The 26,198-nt window shown below is 42.0% G+C and overlaps 1 protein-coding gene across 1 annotated transcript; it reads left to right on the top strand.

Moving 5' to 3' along the window:
- The first annotated feature begins 969 nt into the window (after window positions 1-969).
- LOC116563197 (putative bifunctional UDP-N-acetylglucosamine transferase and deubiquitinase ALG13) lies at window positions 970-1,970 on the top strand. The gene is made up of 2 exons (XM_032295776.1): window positions 970-1,162; window positions 1,222-1,970. Exons 1-2 carry the CDS (start codon window positions 978-980, stop codon window positions 1,451-1,453), a joined length of 417 nt encoding a protein of 138 aa, XP_032151667.1. The 5' UTR covers window positions 970-977; the 3' UTR covers window positions 1,454-1,970.
- The last annotated feature ends 24,228 nt before the right edge of the window (window positions 1,971-26,198 follow it).

The raw sequence follows: 26,198 nt of genomic DNA on the forward strand, positions 1-26,198 counted from the left end.
GTGTGGAATACTGGAGGGCAAAAGCATTGAAGGAGTAGTTTTTATATGAAGGTGCGTGAGAAATGAGTTGGACACAGCCTGAAGAGTACAAGTCCCACCTGCCGCCCATCCCTGTGCCAATTCTCTGGGCAAACATGGGAACTGGGTGAATGGGTTGCCTGCATCTGAGAGGACTTCAGGGAGATCTGGCAAAAGGTAGATGAGCAGTTATCAGGGATTCTGTTTTTAAAAAAATCGTGCCTTACATCTCAGTGGCAGCTAGATGACCCCCAATGTCTATTAAAGCCTAATTAGAAAAACATACACATGATACAAAATCCAAAACCTGCAAAAGGATTAGGTACAATTAAAAAGAAGCCATTCTTCCACTCTGTCCTAATTTTCGGCTCCCTCTCCCAAGAAGCAACCACTGTAACTAGTTTCTTATATTTTTAACTGTATTTTAAATGTTCTAGTCTCCAAAACCTCTTTGCAGAATATCCCATTGTCCTTTATGCATGCATTAAAATCTAACTTTCAATGTTCCCTTTTATACTACTTGAGAACTTCTGTGACTGTGATAGCTGGTCTGATCATGACCCTGCCAGCTGTTCACAAGGGGAGTATACTGAGCACTGGGAGCATCCAGGACAGGAACATGGATAGGCAGGAACACACAGCATGTGCAGGTGGGGGCTGGAAGCAGCCAAGCTCTCTTGTTTTCTGGTGGGAGAGCCCTGCCTACCTGCTCTCCCACCAGAGACATTGCCTGTCTCCTCTTGTGGCCCAGATCATAATGAAGCAAGAGAATGCTGAAATAGACAGATGCAGTGTGGTGAGGAGAAAGGAGGAGGAGAGAAGTGCATCCATTCCCAGAGGTTAGTGGGCAGAGGAATAAAGGGATGTTTTATTCTGTCCAGAAAGCCTGGAGAACAGTCCTATAGGGCCAAGAGGAGGAAAAGTTGAACTAGAAAGAAAAAGGAGGCAGAACCCGCGGGATGAAGTGCGTGTTTGTTACCGTAGGGACCACCAGCTTTGACGACCTCATTGCGTGTGTGTCAGCGCCCGACAGTCTACAAAAAATCGAGAGCCTTGGTTACAGCCGACTTATCCTGCAAATTGGTAGAGGAATGGTGGTACCTGAACCCTTCAGTACTGAGTCATTTACTCTGGATGTTTACAGGTACAAGGATTCCTTGAAAGAAGATATTCAGAAAGCTGATCTTGTTATTAGTCACGCAGGTGCAGGAAGCTGTTTGGAGACTCTGGAAAAAGGCAAGCCACTCGTGGTAGTTATAAACGAAAAGCTGATGAACAATCATCAGCTGGAACTGGCAAAACAGCTACACAAAGAGGGTCATCTCTTCTATTGTACCTGCAGCACGCTTCCTGGGCTGTTACAGTCAATGGACTTATCAACACTGAAATGTTATCCTCCTGGCCAGCCAGAAAAATTTTCTGCATTTTTGGATAAAGTTGTTGGATTACAAAAATAAACACTAAACTCTCAACACTTTAAAAAACAACCCCCAAATTCAACCTATGGAATGTGATTAAATCAAATTAAATACATAATATATATTTAGAGAATAATATAGTTAATAAATTACCTACATCTATAGAACGTATAGGAAATTTTATGGTGTGCACATTTGCATTTGGGTCCAAATCCTAATTGCAGTTTAGTAAACTCACTAGATTTTTTTTTCTGATCTTCAGTATGTAGTGAGCATTCACAGGTTTTATCCTAGAATCCCAAGTGGATTTAGAATCGTGAAAATGAGTGACATTTGAAAACTTTGACAAAGTTTATAAATGTACAGGTAGTTAGTTTGATGTTCCTTAGAATAAAAAATGAAACAGTAACAACTTTTTAAAAATTTTACATGAGAATCAGCATCTTTAGCTTTATAATCTAAGGAGCCAAATTTAAAAAATGATGGATTATGCTCTGTGAAATAAAAAGTTCAATCATTGCCTAAAAATGATGATCAAGTTAGTTGATCTGTTGTACTTGGAAAAGCTACTTTTATCCTGAAGAATAGAGTGGAGTGGATATGTTCACTATTTCTTTCTAAAACATACATAGAAAGTGATAAAATAATCATGGCTAATGTCAAAACTTTACTGGTTTGAGAAGAATAATCAAAAAGGACTTATACCAATAGGACTTACTATTGATTTTTAAGGATGCCCTCTCACAGTAGTGATGAAACATTAACTGTAATAGAAATTTACAATTTATGTGTTTATAAAATTAGTTTTACAAGTGAACAATAAATGATCTGATACATAAAAAAAAAAAAAAAAAAGAAAAAGGAATACAGAGGACAGTGTCACCTACTCTGTCTGCAGAGTGGGTGACTGCAAAACAGAAGATGTAAATGCTTTTTCCTCTCCTGTTGTTCCAAAACTACCTAATTATATATTCTTGTCAATGGTGACTTCATTCCTTCTGCCATTCTACATGGCACTGTCCCTTTCTGATAACACAGTATATGTTCATTGTTGATTTTGCTCAGAAGCCCCCATGGGGCTGCTCAGCCCCAGCTTTTACAACATGGTCTGATTTCAGTAATTTTATAAGGCAAACTCATTAGAAACAAGTTGGGGGCCCACAGAACAGATAAATGAATAGTCTGCTAAGCTATCCATTTAAAATGGCTATAATAAAAATGTTAATAAACATCAATATTTGTATCATGGTTTAGGATCACTTTTAACAAGCAATTCTGTGTGCTCTTTGAATGATTTTTTTTAATAGATGACTTCTCTGTTGTCAAATTTGATCTTGACTCAATGAGATTATGCCATCCCACTACGTCTGTGCTTGAGTTAAAAAGCCTCTTGGCTGAGTTCCACAATTGAACCTAAGAGTTGAAGAGTTGGACTCCTTAGTGACTTTTATAAGTGGTTGTCACCTTTATGCATGATTTGGGGTGGAGATTGTTGCTACTCTAAATTGCAGATTCTATAGAGACACCCCCAATTCTAAAACTTGCAGAATTAACACCTGCTTGGATGAATGACTAATTTGGACCCCCCAAAATCCATTTATGAGCCAGAACTATCTGAGTTGGGTGTCTGGACAACTAGTGAATGTTAATTTACTTTCAACTTTATATTTGGGTCTTTAGACTTTGACTTATTAGGCCACCAGACATTTCTTAAAAACAGATAGGGTCATGTAAACCAAAGGCTTTATTCACTCATTGACTCGGTTTCCTCATCTGTAAAGTGGGAGTGATGATAATCTCTACATTTCAGAGTTTCAAATAGGACACATACATGTATATATGTGTATATATATACACACATATATACATATTTGTGTCTTATTTAAATAAATTACTATATATTAAGTGCCTAACAGTGGTGCCTGCTGTGTTAACTATTATTATAATTACTCTGCAGTGGCCACTCTAGGATTTTCCTAACGTTCCTCACTCAGATGTGTAAAAATGGTAGACTTAGTTTTGTGTTTCTCTTAGTTTTGTGTTTGACGTCTTTTGCAAAGTTTTGCAGGTACATGCAGATGATGTAAGCCAGAAATTATCAGATCGTCTACCACCAAATGATACTTCTCCAGGGTTGTTTGTTTTCTCTCTGATCTCTTTTTACTTATCAACTCTCGCCAACACAGATTATTTACAGTAAGGGCTTTAATGGGGAAGGGACTGTTCTGTTTACTGAAAGATAAAGATTAACTTAAAATTAGCTATGAGGCCTCTTTTGTCCATATCTTGTTGAAAATATTCCCAAATAAACAAGTCTATTTTCCTGTCCTCAGATAGTTCCAGAAACATGTAAGTTCATGTTTCAGTGGTGATGGAAGCTCTTGGAGTGACTGGGTCATTGCTCTTAACACTGGCTTTAGTCACACAGGCCTGAGAATCTAAAAGCTGAAGAGCAGGTGTTGGCAACTTGAGCCAAAGTTGACAGTGAGGCTAAAGTTTCTTTGGGCTTACTGTATTATAATCGCGTCTTACATAGTTTTGTGTTGCAGGTACTCGAGAAATATTTGTTTGATAATTGGATCCTTGCTCCCTGAGATCCCTAGCCTCTCCTGCCACCTCCTTCCTCTCACCCATCTTTTTCCAGAAACATTTAAGACAGTTTACAAGGACTCCTAAAATATAAAGAATGTGGGAGACATTACTTAAGGATAAATCAGTATCAGCCATGTCTTTCCTTTCTCCCTGCTGTGTGGCCGTGTTTCCACTGCGGTGAGGCCATTTCTGCTGTCAACGCAGATTGCACCAGGAATTGGGGGCATGGGGTGGGCAAAGCAATGGCTGAATATAGCAAATCAGATTCTCTCTCCTGAAAGAGAGACAGTTCTCAGTGTGGGGTGATGTTATTTCTTCCAGAAACTTCCTTTTTGGTGTAGTTAGAAGTAAATCTTGTTATGTCCATTTTAGGGTACTGGGGCTTAGAGAAGTGAGGTCATGCGGAGTTGGGATTTGAATTCAAGTTTACCTGACCTGATCATCTAGAATCCTGTGCTAACCAATATGGCAGCCACTAGCCACATGTGGTTATTTAAATTTAAACTTAAAGTAATAAACATTAAGTTGAAAAATTTGGTTTCTCAGTCATACTAGCCACATTTTAAGTGCTCCTTATCCACATACGGCTAGTGGCTACTTATGATAAGAAACATACTCAAAGTGTTTTCCTCTGCTCTCACCCTGCCAACAACAATCAGTACAGAAGACCCCTGTGACCAAACGTATGGGGGTTTTTCCTCACATACTTAAACAAGAAATTAATTTTGCAGTGGACACCAGCTGAGTATCCTCCAGTTCAATCCTGATGTAATCTACCTGGGAGACAGCCTCGAAAACCATATGTTAAGGGCTTAGTCCCATAGGACCGCCCGCCCCACTTCCCACAAATCACAACTCCAGGCCCTGGGAACCTTCTGACCAAAGGTCTTCAAGTTGGGGTTCCCAGGACCCCCTCTTTAGGTTAGATTAATTTGCTAGAGTGGCCTTAGTCTGGCTTAGTGAAATAGGGCAAAGGTAGCAATCAGAGATGAATTTGTCTCACATGAGCACAAGGATGACTTTCAGTTCTGCCTGTCCTTTGTCCACAAGTCATTTCCTTGTAGGCAAATTGTGATGGAGGTGTGTAGCTTTTTAATCTTTGTAGCTATCTTATTTAAGAATAGAATGCGAGGTAGGTTTGCCCACAGTTCCCAGCTTGACTTTTCCCTTTGACTGAGTGATTTTGGGGGGTCCCAAGATTTATTTTCTTTTCACAGACTCAAGCTCAACTTCAATATCCTATGAATAGCACAGATTTCCAAAACCCAGGAGTCACTAATAGTCAGCATTATTTCTTTTTCCTATGCCATCAACAAATTTTCAATGTAGATGAAACACCCTTCCATTGAAAGAAGATGCCATCTAGAACTTTCTTAGCTAGAGAGGATGTCAATGCCTCTCAAAGGACAGGCTGACTCTCTTTTTAGGGGCCAATGTACCTGGTGACTCTAAGTCGAAGCCAGTGCTCATTTATTATTCTAGAAATCCTAGGGCCCTTGAGAATTATGCTAAATCGACTGCCTGTGCTCTATAAATGGAACAACAAAGCCTAATGACAATATATTTGTGTACAGCATGTTTTACTGAATATTTTAAGTCCACTCTTGATGATACCTACTGCTCAGAAAAAAAGATTCTTTTCAAAATATTAGTGCTTATTGATAATGCACCCAGTCACCCAAGAGCTCTAATGAAGATGTACAAGAAGATTAATGTTGTTTTCATGCTTGCTAACACAATATCCACGGATCAATGAGTAAGTTTAACATTTAAGTTTATCATTTCAGAAATACATTTGAAAGGCTATATAGCTGCCATAGATAGTCATTCCTCTGATGGATTGGGGCAAAATAGATTGAAAACTTTCTGGAAAGGATTCTCCATTCAGAACATTCATGATTCATAGGAGGAGGTCAAAATATTAACATTAATAGGAGTTAGGAAGAAGTTGATTCCAATCTTCATAGATGACTTTTTACAAATTATTTTACTGGTGGCGCATGGTGACTCACTCCTGTAATCCCCGCATTTTTGGAGGCTGAAACAGGAGGACTGCTTTAGTGCAGGAGCTCAAGACCAGCCTGAGCAACATGGTGAGGCCCTGTCTCTAGAAAAAAAATGCAAAAATTAGCCAGGTGTGTGATATTGTACCTGTAGTCCCAACTACCGGGAGGCTGACGTGAAAGGATCACTTGAGTTTGAAAGGTCAGCACTGCAGTGAGCCATGACTGCACCATGGCGCTCCAGCCTGGGCAACAGAATGAGACCCTGTCCCTACAAAGGAATACAATAAATAAATAAGTAAAATTATTTTACTGATAACCCAGATCCTCATGAATGACTTGGAGGGGCTCAAGACTTTACTGGAGGAAGTAACTGCAGATGTGATGGAAGTAGCAAGAAAGCTACAGTTAAAAGTGGAGCCTGAAGATGTGATGGAAATAGCAAGAAAACTGCAGTTAAAAGTGGAGCCTGAAGATGTGATGGAAATAGCAAGAAAACTACAGTTAAAAGTGGAGCCTGAAGATGTGACTGGATTGCGGCGCTCTCACGATGAAATTTGACCTGATGAGGAATTGCTGCTTCTTTTTTTTTTTTTTTTTTGAGATGGAGTCTTGCTCTTTCATCAGGCTAGAGTGCAGTGGCACAATCTCAGCTCCCTGCAGCCTCCGCCTCCCTGGTTCAAGTGATTCTCCTGCCTCAGCCTCCCAACAAGCTGGGACTACAGGCACATACCACCACGCCTAGCTAATTTTTGTATTTTTAGTAGAGACGGAGTTTCACCATGTTGGCCAGGATGGTCTTGATCCCTTGATGTCGTGATGTGCCCGCCTTGACCTCCCAAAGTGCTGGGATTACAGGTGTGAGCCACCGCACTTGGCCAAAAATTGTTTTTTATAGATAAAGAAAGTGGTTTATCGAGATAGAATCTATCCTTGGTGAAGATGCTGTGAACACTGTTGAAATGACAACAAAGGATTTAGAATATTACATAAACTTAGTTGCTAAAGCAGTGGCAGGATGTGAGAGAATTCACTGAATTTTGAAAGCACTGCCACTGTGGGTACAATGCTATCTAACAGCATCACATGTTACAGAGAAATCTTTCATGAAAGGAAGAGTCAATTGATGTGACAAATATCATTGTATGTTAAGAAATTGCCATAACCTCCCCAGCCTTCAGCAACTACCACCCTGATCAGTCAGCAGCCAGCAACATCCAGGCAAGACCCTCCACCAGAAAAAAGATTGGAACTCACTGAAGGCTCAGATGATCCTTAGCACTTTTTAGCAATAAAGTATTTTAAAATTAAGGTATGCACATTGTTTTTATAGACATAATGATATTACACAATTGAACAATTAATAAGAGTACAGCGTAGTATAAACATATCTTCTATATATACTGGGAAACAAAAAAATCCATGTGACTCACTTTATCATGATGATTGCTTTTCTGCAATGGTCTGGATCTGTACATGCAATATTTAGCAGGTATGCCTGAATACACTGCAGTCCAGATTTTAGCAGAATAGTGTAGGATGGGCTTTAACTATTTCCTTCATGATCTTTTAGCTGGGATGAAGTGCATATAGGCCTCTTCACTCTTCTTGGTGATCTGTATAGCTATTAGTTCATTTGAATACCCTCACAATACACCCCCCCCCACACACACTATAGTCTAAATCCATATTGATGAAACATTTTTATGATCACAATATGGTCCACTAAAATGCTCTTGCCCATGATGGAAGTAGAATATCATACTATTATTCAAAGTTTGGTCAATCTCTCTAAAGTATTTCTTTTCCAGTTCCGCCTTAGTGAAAAAAAAGTTGTCAATTTTGGCCATATGTCAATTAAAGGCTACCAGTTGGAAACTTGGAATACCTTGCCAAAGCTTGAAAATTAAAGTTGTTTGTTTAGTTTTTACTTTGGGGGAAAAAATTAAATTCTTCATCTGGGTATTCTTCAAGATACTCTGAAGTCATGCTCTGAGGAAAGGAGTGGAAGATGCTATTATCCTCTGCTCCTAGTGACCCCGTGGGTCACAGAAGGATGGGAAAGGGGACAGAATTACTCTCGTATTTGCAAACAACTAATATATTCTACATAGTGCCGCAGCACTAACCTTCATGCTCATCAGCAACATATCAGTCAATGTCTTTTCTTGGAGAATGCCAGGAGATTCCCCTTGACCTCTAACATCAATTTAAACTTGGATAATGAGTTTTCTTCTCCCCCCTACTTTTTTTTTTCTGAAACAATGTTCTGAATACTATGTCTACTTAATAAAAAGTCTTGAATAAAAGCTTTGGTGATAAGGCTTTCTGGCCAAACAGACCTAATGGAAACGGGAGCTAACTGTATAGCTATGGGCAGTTTACTCAGTTCATTCCACACATGTTAACTAAGCACAGAATGCATGCCAGGCACTGTGCTAAGTTTGAGAGACATGAAAATGAGTAAGATGAAATTTCTGCCTCTTGGAGCCTGGGGAGGCTGTCAGAAAAGTAAACAACTAATTACTGCACAGCTGTAATCGCAGGCGGCTGTGGGAGCTGAGGCCCAAGGGAGGGTAAGTGAAACGTTCTCAGAGGAAATGGGTAATAGCTGAATGAGCCCTAAAGGGGTGAACCCGAAATGTCTGCGACAGGTCTCAATTGATTCAGAAAGTTTATTTTGCCAAGGTTGAGGACACGTGCCCATGACCCAGCCTCAGGAGGTCCTGACGACATGTGCCCAAGGTGGTCAGAGCACAGTTTGGTTCTATACATTTTAGGGAGACAGTTGTACATTGGTTTGGTCTAAGAGGTGGAACAACTCGAAGCAAAGGCGGGAAAACCCTAAGCAGGGGAGGGGGCTTCCAGGTCATAGGTAGATAAGAGACAAATGATTGCATTATTTTACATTTCTGATCAGCCTCGCCAAAGGAGGCAATCAGATATGCATTTATCTCAGTGAGCAGAGGGATGACTCTGAATAGAAGGAGAGGCAGGTTTGCTCTAAGCAGTTTCCAGCTTGACTTTTCCCTTTAGCTTAGTGATTCTGGAGTCCCAAGATTTATTTTCCTTTCACAAGGGTTAGTGGGAGGTAACTAGAGGGAGGGAACTAGGGCTGGTTAGGAGGAGAGCGTTTGAGGTGGACGAGAAGTAACCATCAATAACAGGGGGATAGGAATACCTAACACAAGGAGCTGGTGGGAGAATTAATGGAGAAAATGTAAATGTATAAAGTTCTAGCCCAGTCCAATAACAGGTGCTAACCAATGCAGGAGGCCCATCCTCTCCCTCTCCACCATGGTATTCTCTCCCTTAGTTTCCTCTTTGCGGTAAAACTTAACTCCGGACTTAGCAGGCCTCCCCATGGTCAGTGTGCATTTAGGGTCTGCCAAAGATCATACATGCTCTGCTATGTCAAAACTGCCCATATTTTGTGCAAGTTAATTGCAGAGGCTACAAGGGGATTTGGCCACCTTCTTAACTTTTCCCCGCAGCACATGGCAAGCACAAGTGAGTCCAGGAATGCAAATAGAAGCACAATGCAAAGGTTTGAGTGTGCTGGTACCTACACTGAATTATTCTCTGCGTGATCATTTCAATCACTGTTATTCGGCTCTGTAATTAAAAATCACTAATGTTTCAAGACAGCCCCTCAACTGGATTTGGGGCACAAGGGAAAAGATTGGGGTGAGTTGGTGGGGGTGGGCACAGCAAACACAGACGTGTCTGTGCTTGGGAAATGGTGTCATCCTTCAGGGCCGTTCACTAATACAAAATCTTCTCATTTATATTCAGAATAATGAGGCAAAGGAGCAGCTTAAGAAAAAAAGAGAGAAGATAAGCAAAAATACTACAGATCACTTAGAAAGCCACAGTCATTTACCTGTCTGCTTTTCTTTTCTGGGAAGATTTTTATCTGTCCTCATTGTTGTAAATTACTTAGGAACAGCAGAGTTAAAATTGGTTTTCAGTTTGTTCCACCTCCATTTGACCCCAGTGTAAACAAGAAGCTACACTGAATTTCCTCATACTCTTAGCTATATAACAGCCCCAAGAAACCAGGATTTCAGTTTCCAATCGACTACAATTCTGGGGCTAACAGATCAGCCATGGCAGGGAATCGCAAGCAAGTTCCTGGCCTTGATGCTGAGGCAATCTCCACACTTTCTGCCTCTCCACCTGCTGGGTTAAGCAGCTTGTCCTTGGTGCCTCTGACACGTGCAAAGCAGCCAGAGGGAAGGAAACCTTGGAGGAAATGTAAGTTCCATTCTCACCCTTGTCAGAAAGGAATTTTTCCTCCGGCCTGTGAGAAGGTCTGTGAAAGTAAATTAGGTAGAAAATTACTTTTTGACAAACTTGACCGAAGCTGTGAAAGTCGTTCTGCTTAAGTTTGAAAAGTGATTGGAACTGAAGGGTTTTTTTTTCTTTTTAAAAATGATACTTTCTTTTCTTTAAAAAAAAAAACAAAACAAAACAGCTAGATTGCCCCAGGGTAAAGAATAAGAATTCAGGTAGACTGTGAGCACTTTTCTAGTTTGTCAGATTCTGATAAGGAATTCTTGTCTTTATTTGCATGTTATTATCCAGGCCCTCTTGGATTTTCTAAGCATTCTTCATCAGTATGTAGAATTTTCTATTATTTCTCATTGCAAATGTGTCATGTTTATGGATTAAATGGGCATTCCTGCTAGTATTAGAACAATACAACCATCATTTTGAGCTGTCGCATCTATGATCATTTCTGTTATCTACTGCTGGGTAACACAGCACCCCAAAATTTAGTGTCTTGAAACAACAGCAATTCACTATCTTCCTAAATTCTGTAGGTTGGCCAGGGAGTTTCTCAGTCTGATGTGGTGCTGGGCTAGAGGGTCCCTGAAGGCCTCTCTCACATGTCTGGAACCTGGTGCTGACCGACCACAGGTGTCCCTGTTTTCCTCCACGTAGTCTGCCTTACCACAAGGTCTCATCCTCCAAGGCCACCCATCTCCAGAGAATAGTCCAGAGTTCCTTACAGCGTGGTTGCTCAGGTCTAAGAGGAAAAATAATTGCCAGGCTTCTTGAACTTTTAAGGGGCAGACCAGGAGTGGCATAGGATCGCTTTACCCGTGTTTTGTTGGCCAAAGCAAGTGACAAATTCAGCCCAGATTCAAAGGAAAGAGAAACCAACTTCACCTCTTGGTAGCAGAAGCAGCATACACAATGAGGTGGGGGAGGAATTGATGGCAGCCTGATCTGGTTTGGCTCTGTGTCCCCACCCAAACTGTTACAAGAAAGTGGTCCAGATCCAGATTCCGAGAGAGGGTTCTTGGATCTTGCACAAGAACGAATTCAGGGTGAGTACATACAGTAAAGTGAAAGCAGGTTTATTAGAAAAGTAAAGGAATAAAAGTATGGCTACTCCACAGAGCAGCTCCGAGGGCTGCTGGTTGCCCGTTTTTATGGTTATTTCTTGATGATATGCTAAACAAGGGATGGGTTATTGATGCCTCCCCTTTTTAGAGCATATAGCATAAGTTCCCAACATTGCCATGGCATCTGTAAACTGTTGTGGTGCTGGTGGGAGTGTAGCAGGGAGGACGACCAGAGGTCACTCTCGTTGCCAACTTGGTTTTGGTGGGTTTAAACCTGCTTCTTTACTGTAACCTGTTTTATCAGCAAGGTCTTCATGACCTGTATCTTGTGCCAACCTCCTATTTCATCCTGTGACTTAGAATGCTTAACCATCTGGGAATGCAGCCCAGGAAATCTCAGCCTCATTTTACTCAGCTCCTATTCAAGATGGAATTGCTCTGGTTCATATGCCTCTGGCAAAATCTCATCTGGAATTGTAATCCCCATGTGTCAAGGGAGAAACTTGGTGAGAGGTGATTGGATCATGGGGGTGGATTTCCCCCTTGCTGTTCTCGGGATAGTGAATGAGATCTTGTTGTTTGATAAGTGTCTGGCACTTCCCCATTCTCTCCCTCTCTTTTTTTTTTTTTTTTTTTTGAGACGGAGTTTCGCTCTTGTTACCCAGGCTGGAGTGCAATGGCGCGATCTCGGCTCACGGCAACCTCCGCCTCCTGGGTTCAGGCAATTCTCCTGCCTCAGCCTCCTGAGTAGCTGGGATTACAGGCACGCGCCACCATGCTCAGCTAATTTTTTGTATTTTTAGTAGAGACGGGGTTTCACCATGTTGACCAGGATGGTCTCGATCTCTTGACCTTGTGATCCACCCGCCTCGGCCTCCCAAAGTGCTGGGATTACAGGCTTGAGCCACCGCGCCCGGCCTTCTCCCTCTCTTTTCTGCTGCCATGTAAGACATGGCTTGTGTCACCTTCTGCCATGATTGTAAGTTTCCTGAGGCCTCCCCAGCTATGCAGAATTACGAGTCAATTAAATCTCCTTACTTTCTAAATTACGCAGTCTCAGGTACTTCTTTATAGCAGTGTGAAAATACATTAATACACAGTTCTTTTTGGAGACGTCCACCACAATGGTAAAATGCATTTGAACTGAGGTTTAAAAGTGTATTCCAGGAAACTGAGGATTGCTAGTATTATTGAATGAATCTGGATAAACTGATGATAATTGATAATGACCACAAGTATAGCTACTGTTCATTAAGTGCTCCCTTAATGTGTGTTAGGCGTGATGTTAGGCACATCATTTCTATCTTCTGGAAACCAGCATGGGAAGGATGGTATTGTTATACCCATTTTATGTATTAGGAATCTGAGGCTTAGAGACCCAGTAGTGCAGGGATTCCCTGCAGCAAGCTGTGAAAGATGCTGCATGGGGCTTGCTGCCTCCGTTTTCCTCCAGTATCCAGCCCTTCAGAGGGTCCCACCTCAGCTCTTCCCTGACCTGGGCCACACCAGTCTGACTCACTGCTTCCTTTCCCTATCTGAAGATCTCCTATGTTCAGACTCTTTCTAAGCCTGCTCTCTGCTCAACAATAAAAGGTATTAACAGGTTTTTAGTTGAACTTCTTCCATAAAATATGTTCCTCCTTTAAGTTGACAGCCTTGACTCACCCAATTAAAATTCTTCCTTAACAAGGCACTTAGCTGAGAACAGGCTGGAGAGAATTTGGAAAAATTTAGAAGAGGACAAAGAGCCCAGGATTAGCCTCCGCCATTAGGAAGAATGGCTATACCAGCAGGGTGGGTTATGAATAAATGCAGAAGGGGAACGGACCCTTTGAAGAATGGTTCTGAACAACCAGCCATACTTATGAAAAAGCACAAAATTAGATTCGTACTTCATACCATACACAAAAATAAATTCCAGGTGAATTAAAGGCCTCAATGTAAACAAGTGAAGAGGATATGATGTTATTTCTAGGACTTTAAGTGTAGACAAGTATTTCTTAAATTAGACACCAAAGCTTAACCCATATTGAATAAACTGATTAATTCAAATGACATAAAAGCGTAAAACTGATATGAGGTTGAAGATGTGAATACCCTACCGCCCAGCACTTGTACGGTTATTGGTTATGGATAGATCTAGAGAAACTCTCATACATAGGCATGAGGAGGAATGCAAAGGTTTGTTCACTGAAGCATTGGTTATAATATTAAAAAATTAGAAACAGTCTAATTGTTCCACAGTAGGGGAATGGAAAAACGAACTGTGGTTTATTCATATAAAGTAATAACATTTAGCAGTTAAAATGAACAAACTAGATTTATATGTAGCAACAGGGATAAATCTCAAAGTCATGCTGAGTAAAAAAAGCAAGCGCAGAGTGTGTATACAGAATGATGCTTTTATGAAAACTTTAAAATGCAATGACATTAAATATTTTTAAGATGGCTATCTGCAAATGCAGAAACACATCAAAAGCACAGGAGGATCCACACCAACTTCAAAACAATGGGCACAGGGGAGGCAACTGGCATTATAAAGGGAGGACTTCATTGTATCTTATGCTTTGTTTCTTAAAAAGGATTTGGATTAAATGTGGCAAAATATTACCCTGTGTTAAGTCTGAGTAGGAATAACAAGTGCTTTTATTACATTGCTTACAATATTTTTTTTAACGTTTTAAACAGTTTGTGTTTTTAGAGTCCCTAAAGAATGATAGCAAGGCTGTGAGGTCCCAGTCAATATGAAAGATAAAATCTGGAGGATGTAGATTGTCTTTAAAGTTGCAGCTTGTGAAGTGCCTAGTGGCCCATCAGCCTGCCATTGCAGGACCATTTCCTTTAGCCCAGCCTGATCCAGCTGATAACGCTCCAGCCTCTCTCCTGCTTCCCCGTGACCTGCGTTTGGGGTACCCTCTGCAAGCAGAAACAGGTTGAACCCTCACTTGTCTCTACTTACTGTTCCCAGATACCCAAGCTCATTCCTGTTTTCCTTTTCATGCTTAAAAATTTGAAAATCGGCCGGGCGCGGTGGCTCACGCCTGTAATCCCAGCACTGTGGGAAGCCGAGGCGGGTGGATCACGAGGTCAAGAGATCGAGACCATCCTGGTCAACATGGTGAAACCCTGTCTCTACTAAAAATACAAAAAATCAGCTGGGCATGGTGGCGCGTGCCTGTAATCCCGGCTACTCAGGAGGTTGAGGCAGGAGAATTGCCTGAACCCAGGAGGCGGAGGTTGTGGTGAGCCGAGATCGCACCATTGCACTCCAGCCTGGATAACAACAGCGAAACTACGTCTCAAAAAAAAAAAAAATTTGAAAATCAGAGATAAATAATGAGGATTCTGTTGAAGAAGGAAAGGAAGTCCAAAAGGGGGGCCTCACTTCTTGAAAAAGCTTTATGTTTTTCAGGTCTGTGTCATCTACATTATTTCAGTGGCATTGCACATCAGCCTTGTAGACAGAGCAAGTATTTTTATTTCCATATAACTGATGAAGAAACTGAGTTATTGCAGACCTAACAAAAAAAAAAAAAGCATTACAATAATTAGTGAGATGGCTGAAACGAGAAGCTGGTATGAAGTCCCACTATACAGGCTCTTCACAGTGTAATGAATTGAGTGTAGTGTGTGAGTAATATGGTGAGCACAGGTCTCCAAGGGGGCATTGGGTTGAGTTGTGTCCCTACAAATGATATGTTTAAGTCCTAACCCCTGTACTATCAAGGTGACCTTATTTAGAAATAGGGTCTTTGCAGATGTAATCAAGTTAAGATGAGGTCAGACTGGGTTAGAGAGGGCCCTAAATCAAATGACTGGTATCCTTTTAAGGGAAACACACACACACACACACACAGAGAGAGGAAAGAAGGGCGTATGAAGACTGAAGCAGAGACTGGAGTAATGTAGCTATAGCCAAGGAACACCAAGAATTGCTGGGATCTGCTAGAAGCCAGAGGGCAGCTGGGAGATGATTTCTCCTTCAGAACCTCCAGAAGGAACTAACCCTATGGCCACTTTGATTTAGGACTTCTGGCCTTTTGGACTGTGAGAGAATAAATTTACGTTGTTTTAAGGCACTGAATTTGTGGCAATTTGTTACAGCAGCTTTAGGTAGCTAATAAAGTCACCCAGGCTTGGGGTGACCTCAGACAAGGTAATGCCTCAGCTGAGTACTGAAGGGGTAGCTATAGGGATGGTTTTGGAAATGTGTTCAGCCACAAACTATGGAAAACCCATCCAAAGGAGCTTAGACAAATAGGGCTTGTTTCTTTCCCATAACAAGAAGTTCAGAGATAAGCAGAAAAGGGGTCTTGCTTAATGCCACAGGGGACCGGGACCTTCCTATATTTCTACTTTACTATCTCTAGCTTGTTGGTGCCTTTTTTTTTTGTTTTTTGGAACAGGGTCTCTGTTGCTCAGGCTAGAGTGCAGTGGTAAGATCATGGCTCACTGCAGCCTTGAACTTATGGATTCAAGCAATCTTCCTGCCTCTGCCTCCCAAGTAGCTGGCATTACAAGTGTGCACCACCATACCCAGCTCATTTAAAAATTTTTTTTAGAGAGGGCGTCTCACTATGTTGCTCAGGCTGGTCTCAAACTCCTGGGCTAAAGTGACTCTCCAGCCTCGGCCTCCCAAAGTGCTGGGATTACAGGCATGATCCTGGTGCTCGGCTGTTTGTTGGTGTCTTTGTCCTCGGGCTTGTTGCCTCATGATCGAAAGATGGCTATGGAGCCACCCAGTCATGCACCTGTATTCCAGGCAGAAAGAAGAAGAAAGAAAATGAAAGATCCTTTTTCAGAAATCCCCAGCAAACTTCTGCTTGCATTCAATGGCCAAAACTGGCTTACATTTCATATGGCTGCCCCAGCTGCAAGGAAGGGAACCAGGAATTTGTATTTTTAGCTTTCCAGCCTCTATAATAGAGGAATACAGCCAGAAGCTGATGTTGAGTAAGCCGTTTTGCAATAATTGTCATAGGTGCTATGTCAATAAATTTTAGGTCTGGCAGCATATAACAAGAAACCCCAAATGATAATAGTTCAAACACGAGCCTGGCTGTAGGCAATCTAGGGCTGGCATGGAGGCTCCGCAATCATCAAGAAAGCATATTTTTTCTACCTTTCTTTTCCTTCATCCTCAGCATTAACATCCATCCTCATGGTGGACTCATAATCCAAAATGGCTACTGGAGTTCCAGTCATCACTGTTTCATCCCAGAAAGCAGAGTGGATGAAAAGGGCACATAAGATTGCATACAATCGTCAATGGTCCTTTTGAGGAGTCTTCTAGTTAGTTTTCATTGACCAGTATTAAAGAAGAGGTGAGAAATGCTGCTTTTACTCGAATAAAAACAGGCTGTCTCAGTAAGGAAGAAGAAAATAGAAATTAGGAAGGCAATAAGGAGCTTCTGCCTATAGGGCACGTACGTTTCATCTCAAGTGGGAATCTGGCCTCATTTGTAGTGATTCCTAGAGCACTGAATTAGAAAGGATTCTGAGGCAGTAACACAGGCTCAGTGAGAAGAGTTCAATGGTTGATTTGGATCTTGATCCTGGTCATGAGAGTTGGGGTCACTGCGTACATACATGTGCCTTGAATTTGCTATTCCTGGATATGGTTATGTTAGCCAGTTAATGTGGAGGTTAAAAAAAAAAAAAAAGAAACACATGGTCCTTGTTAGGGCACGGTGGCTCTCATCTGTAATTCCAGCACTTTGGGAAGTCAAGGCGGGCAGATTGCCTGACACCAGGAGTTTGAGACCAGCCTGGCCAACATGGTGAAACCCCATCTCTACTAAAAATACAAAAAATTAGCCAGGCATGGTGGCACGCACCTGTAATCCCAGCTACTCAGGAGGTTGAGGCAGGAGAATCGCTTGAACCCAGGTGGTGGAGGTTACAGTGAGGCGAGATTGTGCCATTGCACTCCAGCCTGGACGACAGAGCAAGACTCTGTATCGAGAAAAGGAAAGAAAGAAAGGAATACATGCCCTGACATCCCTTCCTTACTCACCTTGTAGCTCCTGTGCATAAACACAATGCTTGACACCTTACTGGTCACTGTGGAACAAGAGGTTGTTGATGGATTTCCCTTCCTCTGGAAAGCATAGAGGAAGCTCATTTGCTGGTGATGGGGGTGACTGTGGGAAGATGTATTGATTTGGTAGGACTGCTGTAACAAAGTCCCATAGAGTCAGTGGATTAGTAGAAATTTCATTTCTCATGGTTCTAGAGACTAGAAGTCTAAGATCAAGGTGTCAGCAGAGCTGGTTTCTTGTGAGGGTCAGGAGAGAAGAATTTGTTCTAGGCCTTTCTCCTTAGCTTATAGTGGCCATCTTATCCCTATGCCTTCACATCATCTTCCTTCTGTCCAGGTCTGTTTCTAAATCTTCTTCTCCTTTTCTATTTTTTTGAGAAATGGTCTTGCTCTATCTCAAAAAGGTTGGAGTGCAGCAGTACACTCATGGCTTACTGTAGCCTCAACCTCCCCAGGCCCAAGTAATGTTCCCACCTCAGCCTCCTGAGTAGTTGGGACTGCAGGCATGCACCACCACACCCAGCTAATTTTTGTAATTTTTTTTTTTTTTTTGGTAGAGACAGGGTCTTGCTATGTTGCCCAGGGTGGCCTCAAACTCCTAGGCTCAAGGAATTCACCTGCTTCAGCTTCCCAAATTGTTGGGATTATAGGTGTGCATCACTGTGCTCGGTCTGCCAGTCTTCTTCTTATAAGAACACCAGTCATATTGGATTAGGACCCACCACAATGACTTCATTTTAATTTACTTACTTCTGCAAAGACTTTATCTTTTTTTTTTTGTTTGTTTTTGAGATTGAGTCTCGCTTTGTCACCCAGGCTGAAGTGCAGTGGCACGATCCCAGCTCACTGTAACCTCCGCCTCCAGGGCTCAAGCAATTCTCCTGCCTCAGCCTCCCAAGTAGCTGGGATTACAGGCTCCCATCACCACACCTGGCTAATTGTTTTTGTAGAGATGGGCTTTCACCATGTTGGCCAGGCTGATCTTGAACTCCTGACCTCAAGTGATCTGCCTGTCTCAGCCTCCCAAAGTGCTGGGCTTACAGGTGTAAGCCACAGCACATAGCTGCAAAGACCTTATCTCTAAATACAATCACATTCTGAAGCACCTTCAACTATGAATTCAGGGGAGGGACAGGCAAAAGACAGCCCATGAGAGAAGATGTTGTTTTCTTTTCTGTCCAAACAAAAATGCATTCCTCAGATGGAAGGAGAAGTTTGAGCTTCTCAATGACTATCCCCAAAGAATTCTCCTTTATACTAAAAAACTGATTTGAAGACTGGACAAAATTCCATCTCATCTGTTGGGTGACATTGGTTGGCAGGAAACACTTTCAGCTTCTTAAGTTCATGCAGCATTATGGGTAGTAACAGAATCATGCTGTGCGGACCAGGACTGGGAGGTTTTGTCAGTTCAGAAAGGGCTGGAGCGGCAAGCCCAGGAGGCAGAAAGCAGGCCATGGGAAGTGAGCTGTCGCCAAGAGGAGTGGCCAGACACCCAGGCTAAAATAGGGACAGTTTGGAGGCTGTGAGACCAGGCTGTGAGTGTTTGAGGGGGTGGGTTCTAGAATCAGACAGACTTGGGTTTGAACTCTGACTCCTCTTCCTGCTGCTTTTCAGTAACTGGTCAGATCATGTAATTTCTCTTAGCTTCCATTTTCTCGTTTCTAAAATGGGGGCAGCCTTCTAGAGTTGTGGGGAGGAAGATAATGTATATAAAGTATTATCATAGTAACCTTTGGTGTATAGTAACTGTTCACTAAGTGGTGAGAGGTCAGGGGCCTGGAGTGAGGAGCAGAGAGAACACCCGCGACCAAAATCTAGAGAGCCAAGTCTAGGATCCAGTCCAGGGGTGTGGCTAAGGTCCAAACGCGTCACATGTAATTTGAAATTACAAGAAGTTTTTGAGGGTCCGCAGCTGTCTAAGGTCTTGTTGTCCCAAACCAGAAGTGATTTAGATTAGTTTCCTTGAGGGCAGGAATAGTGTCTGGGTCTTTTGGGGTGTGTGTGTGTGTGTGTGTGTGTGTGTGTGTGAATGCTGTTAACTCCTAGTGCCTGGTCCTGACCTGACACTCATTTAGTCAACAAATAGCTTTGTTTTACATACGTTATTTAATTTAATCACCACATGCTATACATCAGGTATTATAATCCGCCCCCCCCACCTTTTTTTTGAGATGGAGTCTTGCTCTGTCACTCAGGCTGGAGTGCAGTGGCACCACCTCAGCTCACTGCAACCTCCGCCTCCTGGGTTCAAACGATTCTTCTGCCTCAGCCTCCCAAGTAGCTGGGACTACAGTCACATGCCGCCACCACGCCCAGCTAATTTTTGTATTTCTAGTAGAGATGAGGTTTCACCATATTGGCCAGGCTGGTCTAGAACTCCTGATCTCATGATACACCCATCTTGACCTCCCAAAGTGCTGGTACAGGCATGAGCCACAGCACCTGGCCAATTCCCATTTTCAATATGAGAAAACTAAGGGTTACAATGGAAGGTAATGCAACAAGTTAGGGTCAGTGACATGATTCAAACTCTGTTCTATCTGATATCAAAGACCATGCCCTTTGTACTGCAAACTAGGAATGTTTTCCTGAAGTGGCCATTCTGGGTGTGCACAGAGAATGCAGTAGACACCAGCTGGGGGAGGGGGCAGGGAGGTGACAGAACACTTCCCTTAGTGGTGGAGGCTATGCCCTCACTTTCTTAGTAACTGTACTAACCCCCTGCTATGGTCTGAATGTTCATGTCCCTCCAAAATTAGGTTGAAATGTAGTTCCCATTGTGATGACATTAAGAGGTAGGGCCTTTAGGCTTTGCCCTCATCAATAAGATTAGTTCTCTCATAAAAGAGACTTAAGGGAGCCATTTGCCCCTTTCACCATGTGCAGTCACACTGAGAAAGTGCCATTTTTTAAGCAGAGTGTGATCCTTCATCAGGCACCAAATCTGCTGGTGCCTTGATCTCAGACTTCCCAGCCACCAGAGCTGTAAACAATACATTTCTGTTGTTTATAAATTACCCGGTCTAAAGTATCTTGTTATAGTTTATTATTTATTTATAAATTAAGTAATTTATTAACTAATACACATTCTTATTATTTATTTATAAATAGCCCTTGTCCTACTAATCACGGGTATATTATAGGCACATTCCTCAGGCTAGGCCAGTTATATTTTTAATAATATATCATTTCTGTGCCCTCAGGGATTGATCTATGTATAATCATGTGGTTCAAGTAAGACAAGAGCCCTTCCCTGGAATTTTTCAACTACATCTGGGAGAGAGAAGTTCTCCTTCCTTTAGGGTCACTAAGCTAGGAGGCTGCAAGCCCAGAAAAGTCTATGCCATGTATCTTGCTATGTGAAGAAATTCTACTTGTAATAAAGTGAATGACAGAAAGGAGAATGCAGAAAGGACCAGAGACAGGCTGGATGGACAAAGTCCCCAAAGCACTTGAATCCCTGGATATACATATCGCTAAGACCATCTCCATCCTTTCTTTTTCCATGGCTATATAAGCCAATATATTACCTACTTTAGGATGGCTGAGTCGGATATCTGTCAGTTGCAAGCAAAGAATCTAGATAGTTTCCCAATAGATGGAATATATGTAAAAACACTTTGAGTAAAATTTTTACCTGATTAATGGGATAACTAATCACAGAACCAACACTTGATTTCTAGATTTATTTCTTCAGGACGCTTTTCAATCTATGGGTTCCCCATTTTTTTTTTTTTTTTTTTTTGAGACGGATTTTTGCTCTGTTACCCAGGCTGGAGTGCAATGGCGTGATCTCAGCTCACCGCAACCTCCGCCTCCTGGGTTCAGGCAATTCTCCTGCCTCAGCCTCCTGAGTAGCTGGGATTACAGGCATGCGCCACCATGCCCAGCTAATTTTTTGTAGCTTTAGTAGAGACGGGGTTTCACCGTGTTGACCAGGATGGTCTCGATCTCTTGACCTCGTGATCCACCCGCCTCGGCCTCCCAAAGTGCTGGGATTACAGACTTGAGCCACCGCGCCCGGATAAGGGTTCCCCATTTTTAAAGAGGTTTTTCAGAATATTAGCTAGCCTATAGCTACAGGCCAGTGATTCCCAAAGAAGGACATCAGACTTCTCACTGAGAAAATATTTTAGGACCAGAAAACAATATAGTATCAGTATCAATTCACATAGGGAAGATTATTTTGTAAGTTCCATTTAAATATTTCTTTTTAAAGCAATCTTACAGCTCTGAACCTTTTTTTCTATACAGATGTGGAGTTCCTTTGATGGGTTTCTAACAATGTCAAATTCATGACTTCTCTTCTACTTTTAAGTCTGTGATATTTAAGATACTTAAAACGCATTTACATTTGAATCCAGTTATTAGACATGATGGCCAAATTATATTTCAGATGAAACATTCCCTAAATTAGCTTCTCCCAACTACATTTATAGGAAAACTTTATATTGTGACAATATATGCAAATTCCATTCCTGCTGAGTAGATGACATTGCTAATGGCAGAGAACAGTGGCCTGACAAGTCTATTTTCTCACAGGAAACATGAAGAAACACTTGCAGTTGAGGTTTTGTTTGCCCTTAAAGTTAATAAATTGCATGATCTAATAATAAATAATTATACTTTCCCTCCATCATAAAGCTCTTAAAGCATTTCAGAGTCAATTAGCAGCTCAGGGACATTATTATTAATGGACGTTTTGCAATATGAATGTGTTCCGAGTGAATACAGAGTAGACTTTACCGCTGAGCAACTCAGGATGGGCCTAGGTCACAAGCTGAGCAACCAGGCTTTGAAGTTTATAAGGAAAGCGTTCAATGTCTCACCAGCTTACTGGCAAGGTTTCTTGGTCCCCTGCGTTTATTTTTTGCATATTGCTCTTCTCATTACTTATGTGTTGCCCATTAAATCCAGTGCTGCCGCTGAGGTATGGTTTTTCTACATTTCCAAGTTGCGGAATTTGCTGCCTTTGATAAGATAAGCTACATGTATATGCCCAACCAATGGATTGCTGTCTTTGATAAGATAAGCTAAATGTATATGCCCAGCCAATGCAAAGTCCCATAGTGCATAATTATCCAGTATATTTGGTTGGCACAGGCTAACAAAGCCTAGTGATTTAGGTCAGAATGTATTGTAGATTAAGGTCATGCTGGAAACCTACCAAGACTTATGGGCCAGTTTGAAACACTCAAATGCCATGAACTTCTGATCTGGCCACTGAGAGGTTGTTGAAGCCCTACACAATTAACTATTTGCTTATAGCAATGGGTGACCAAAAAAAGTGGTAAAAAGATATGGTGTAGTTTCCCCAGCACCTTTATGTGTAGACTCTGACAAAATAGCTCATGAGTTCTTTGGTTTATATAGTATTTAATTCACATGGTATGTTGATCAAACACAGGTCTCTTTGTGGATCCTCCAAAAGGGAGTTTTAAGATTGCTTGAAAGGCCTTCCATAACTTACTTGATTATCGAGGCTCGAAGGTTACTCAAGGCTCTAGGCTTGATTAGAATTCTGTCTTATATTTGGTAGTTTAAACAAAGGAAGGTCCCAGGATCCTGGGATGCCCTAAGAGGCCAAACTGAGATATACTCCTTGGCTATCTTCTCTTAGCTTCTACCTTCCGGTGACAGAAAGGCCGTGTCTTAGCAATCAGGAACAGTATGACAGGCTGGGTAATGTGCCCCTCCCCAAAGCTGTCCATGTTCTAATCCTTGGAGCCATTGCATGGTACCTTACACGGCACAAAAGTACTTTGCAGATGATATGAAATTACAGATTTTGAGATGGGGAGATTATCCTGGATTATCCAAGTAGGCGCTAACTGCAATCACTGTATCCTTTTCAGAGGGAGGTGAGGGAGATTTGACACAGACAAAAAAGCAGGCAAGGTGGCGACAGAGGCAGAGACTATAGAGTTATGCAGCCACAAGTCAAGGAATGCTAGCAGCCACCACGGTTGGAGCAGCAAGAAACAGGTTCTCCCCGGAGCCTCTGGAGGGAGCCTGGCCCTGCCAACACCTTGCTCTACAACTTCTTTCCAGCCTCCAGAACGGTGAGACAAGTTCTATTGTTCTAAGACATCAACTTGCGGTGATTTGGTATAGCAGCCGTAGGAAACCCAAGCAAACGGTGAAGTATAAGCGGGAGAGAGGAAGATCCTCAGTCATGCCAGGACCTGCCTCAAGTTAGACAGTGTAGAGAGTGTACTGTGGTCCAGGACTGGGCTCCAAAAGAGCCCCAGACTGACTGTTTGGGTCCAACGCAAATACAAAATATTTTAGCAGATGAAAGAAAACACTGAGGCTGGGCGCAGTGACTCACTCCTGTAATCCCAGCACTTTGGGAAGCTAAGGTGAGTGAATCACCTGAGATCGGGAGATTGAGACCAGCCTGACCAACATGGAGAAACCCTGTCTCTACTAAGAATACAAAATTAGCTGGGCATGGTGGCATATGCCTGTAATCCCAGCTGCTCGGGAGGCTGAGACAGGAGAACTGCTTGAACCCGGGAGGAGGAGGTTGCAGTGAGCAGAGATGGCACCATTACACTTCAGCCTGGGCAACAAGAGCAAAACTCTGTCACACACACACAATGTGAGTCTGAGACTGATGGTAGGAGTTTGAGGACTTCCCAAACCTTGGATTACACCCGAAACTACAGACTGTCCATTCACTCAAATCTGGAGGTGCAGGTGTATAAATTGCTAGATGCTAATGGTCTGTGGAGGGATGTATTTATCCGGGTTTCCTTTATCTCAGCTTTGCTTTTATCTGACAGAATTTCACTGTGAGAGTTATTTTACCTATTTCCTTTACTCTGTTTTTGGTAGGAGACTTTTTTACAGCATGGTTCTTGAAATTGCATAACTGAACACTGAAAATCTTCACAAAACCCAGCATCTTGCTAGGCCTTTTGGGCAAAAGCAAAGCCTGGCCTTCTGGTTGCCTGCCTGGTTGGAGTGGGTCTCCTCCCTGAGCTGTGCTGGGAAGTGGCGTGCCCCTGGGGCAGCAGGGCAAGTGATCCTGGAGCATCATGAAGAACTCCCTGGCTATCCCCGGGTTATGCGGAGTCTGGATATTAAATAACCTGTCCGTTGTGCAGGGGCTCTAACTTCTGACAAGAAGCCGCTGGGGATGCATCAGTGTGCTGCTCACAGTTAGGGGCTGGTGGAAACCCAACTGAAAGGAACAAAGTGATTCTGAGGACAAAATAGCTCAATCAAGTGAAAAGTGATTTCAAACCTGACATCAGCCTGACAGTAGCAACTGGGTTCTTATTATTATCTGCTTTTGAACCTCAGTAGGAGAACTTGCCTACCTTTGATACTGTAAGCAGGATCCTTCATGTTTAAAGATTAAAGCAGCTTCTGGCTTGTTAGAAAGAAATCGCGTGGGAATGGGTTTCACAGCCAGAGCTGGGCTCTCTCAAAAGGATGCCACTCTGCAGCAAGATTATCTCCCTCTCCCATGAATATCAAAAAAGCCCCTGATTAATTCTTTCCATTAGAAGCCCCATGTCCCACTACTGTTAGATTTAGGGTTGAAACAATATAGTCTGATTACCACTGTGCCCTGTGCAGTTTAGATTGTAAATGTGAAATGCGAAATATAAGAATTTTTTTTTTTTTTACATCTTGTTACTTCAGATTAGCATACACTTTGGAAGTGAAATTAGAAACAATGCAATGGTGATTAAGGACAAGGACTCTCACACAGCGCACCGAGAAAAGATTTTGATTGGCATTATGTAATTAAAGGGTACTTTAAATGGTTACCAAACATAACCAGCTACAAAAAGGTAACAGAAGAATATTTTTAATATAGGAATTTTTGAAAAGTTATGTTCATTCAGAATATGTATAAAACACCTGATCAAACATTTAAAATTAAATCTATAGCTGAAAGGGTTATATTCCACAGTTTCGGCTTTTTTGTTTATATAAAGCAATTTTTTTTTTGAGACAGAGTCTTGCTCTTGTTGCCAAAGCCGGAGTGCAGTGGTGCGACCTTAGCTCACGCAACTTCCACCTCCTGGGTTCAAGCGATTTCCCCGACTCAGCCTTCCGAGTAGCTGGGATTACATGTGTCTGCCACCATGCCCGGCTAATTTTTTGTGTTTTTAGTAGAGACAGGATTTCACCGTGTTGGTCAGGCTGTTCTCGAACTCCCAACATCAGGTGATCCACCTGCCTTGGCCTCCCAAAGTGCTGGGATAACAGATGTGAGCCACCATGCCCAGCCTTACATAAAGCAATAATTTAAGGCACACTGTATTTGCAAGAAATTACTAGTTAATGTACATAAATCATTAGGGAAAAGGGAAGTTTTGGGAATAAAACAATGGTATTTTAGAGGATAAATACCAATATGCCTCAATTTATCCCTCCTGCAATAGTATTTACTAAATATAATTTTTAATTGTTTTACTGTCCATAAACTATTCTCAATCAAAATTTTTTAATTGTTGGCTAATTTGAACATACTCCTATGGTTAGGGGGAGGTTGGGTCTGGGGGGAGGGGACAGAAACAGCCCCAAATGCTTCCTCCTGTTCTCCAAGCAATACTTACAAATCCGAAGGCCCTTTTGCAAAAGCACCTCATTTGCAGTGTCACTAGAGAGTTACCAAAATGCAGAGAAAAGTGTGTTCTAAAGGTTGAAAACAAGTTGATTTAAAATTTTTTCTTTTGTTTTTCCTAATCCCCAACATGGTAGCATGATTTAATATCTACATTTATGAGTTAACGATAGCTGACACACA

This window comes from Sapajus apella, unplaced genomic scaffold (genome assembly GCF_009761245.1).
Source record: "Sapajus apella isolate SASKATOON/1434 unplaced genomic scaffold, GSC_monkey_1.0 scaffold34, whole genome shotgun sequence".
Taxonomy (NCBI): Eukaryota; Metazoa; Chordata; class Mammalia; order Primates; family Cebidae; genus Sapajus; species Sapajus apella.

What these genes read in the sequence shown, in the direction of transcription:
- LOC116563197 (XM_032295776.1), top strand. Translation starts at nt 978, where the DNA reads ATGAAGTGCGTGTTTGTTACCGTAGGGACCACCAGCTTTGACGACCTC. An exon ending in TTTACTCTGGATGTTTACAG is followed by an intron (nt 1,163 to 1,221) that starts GTACAAGGATTC and finishes TTAGTCACGCAG; the next exon opens with GTGCAGGAAGCTGTTTGGAG.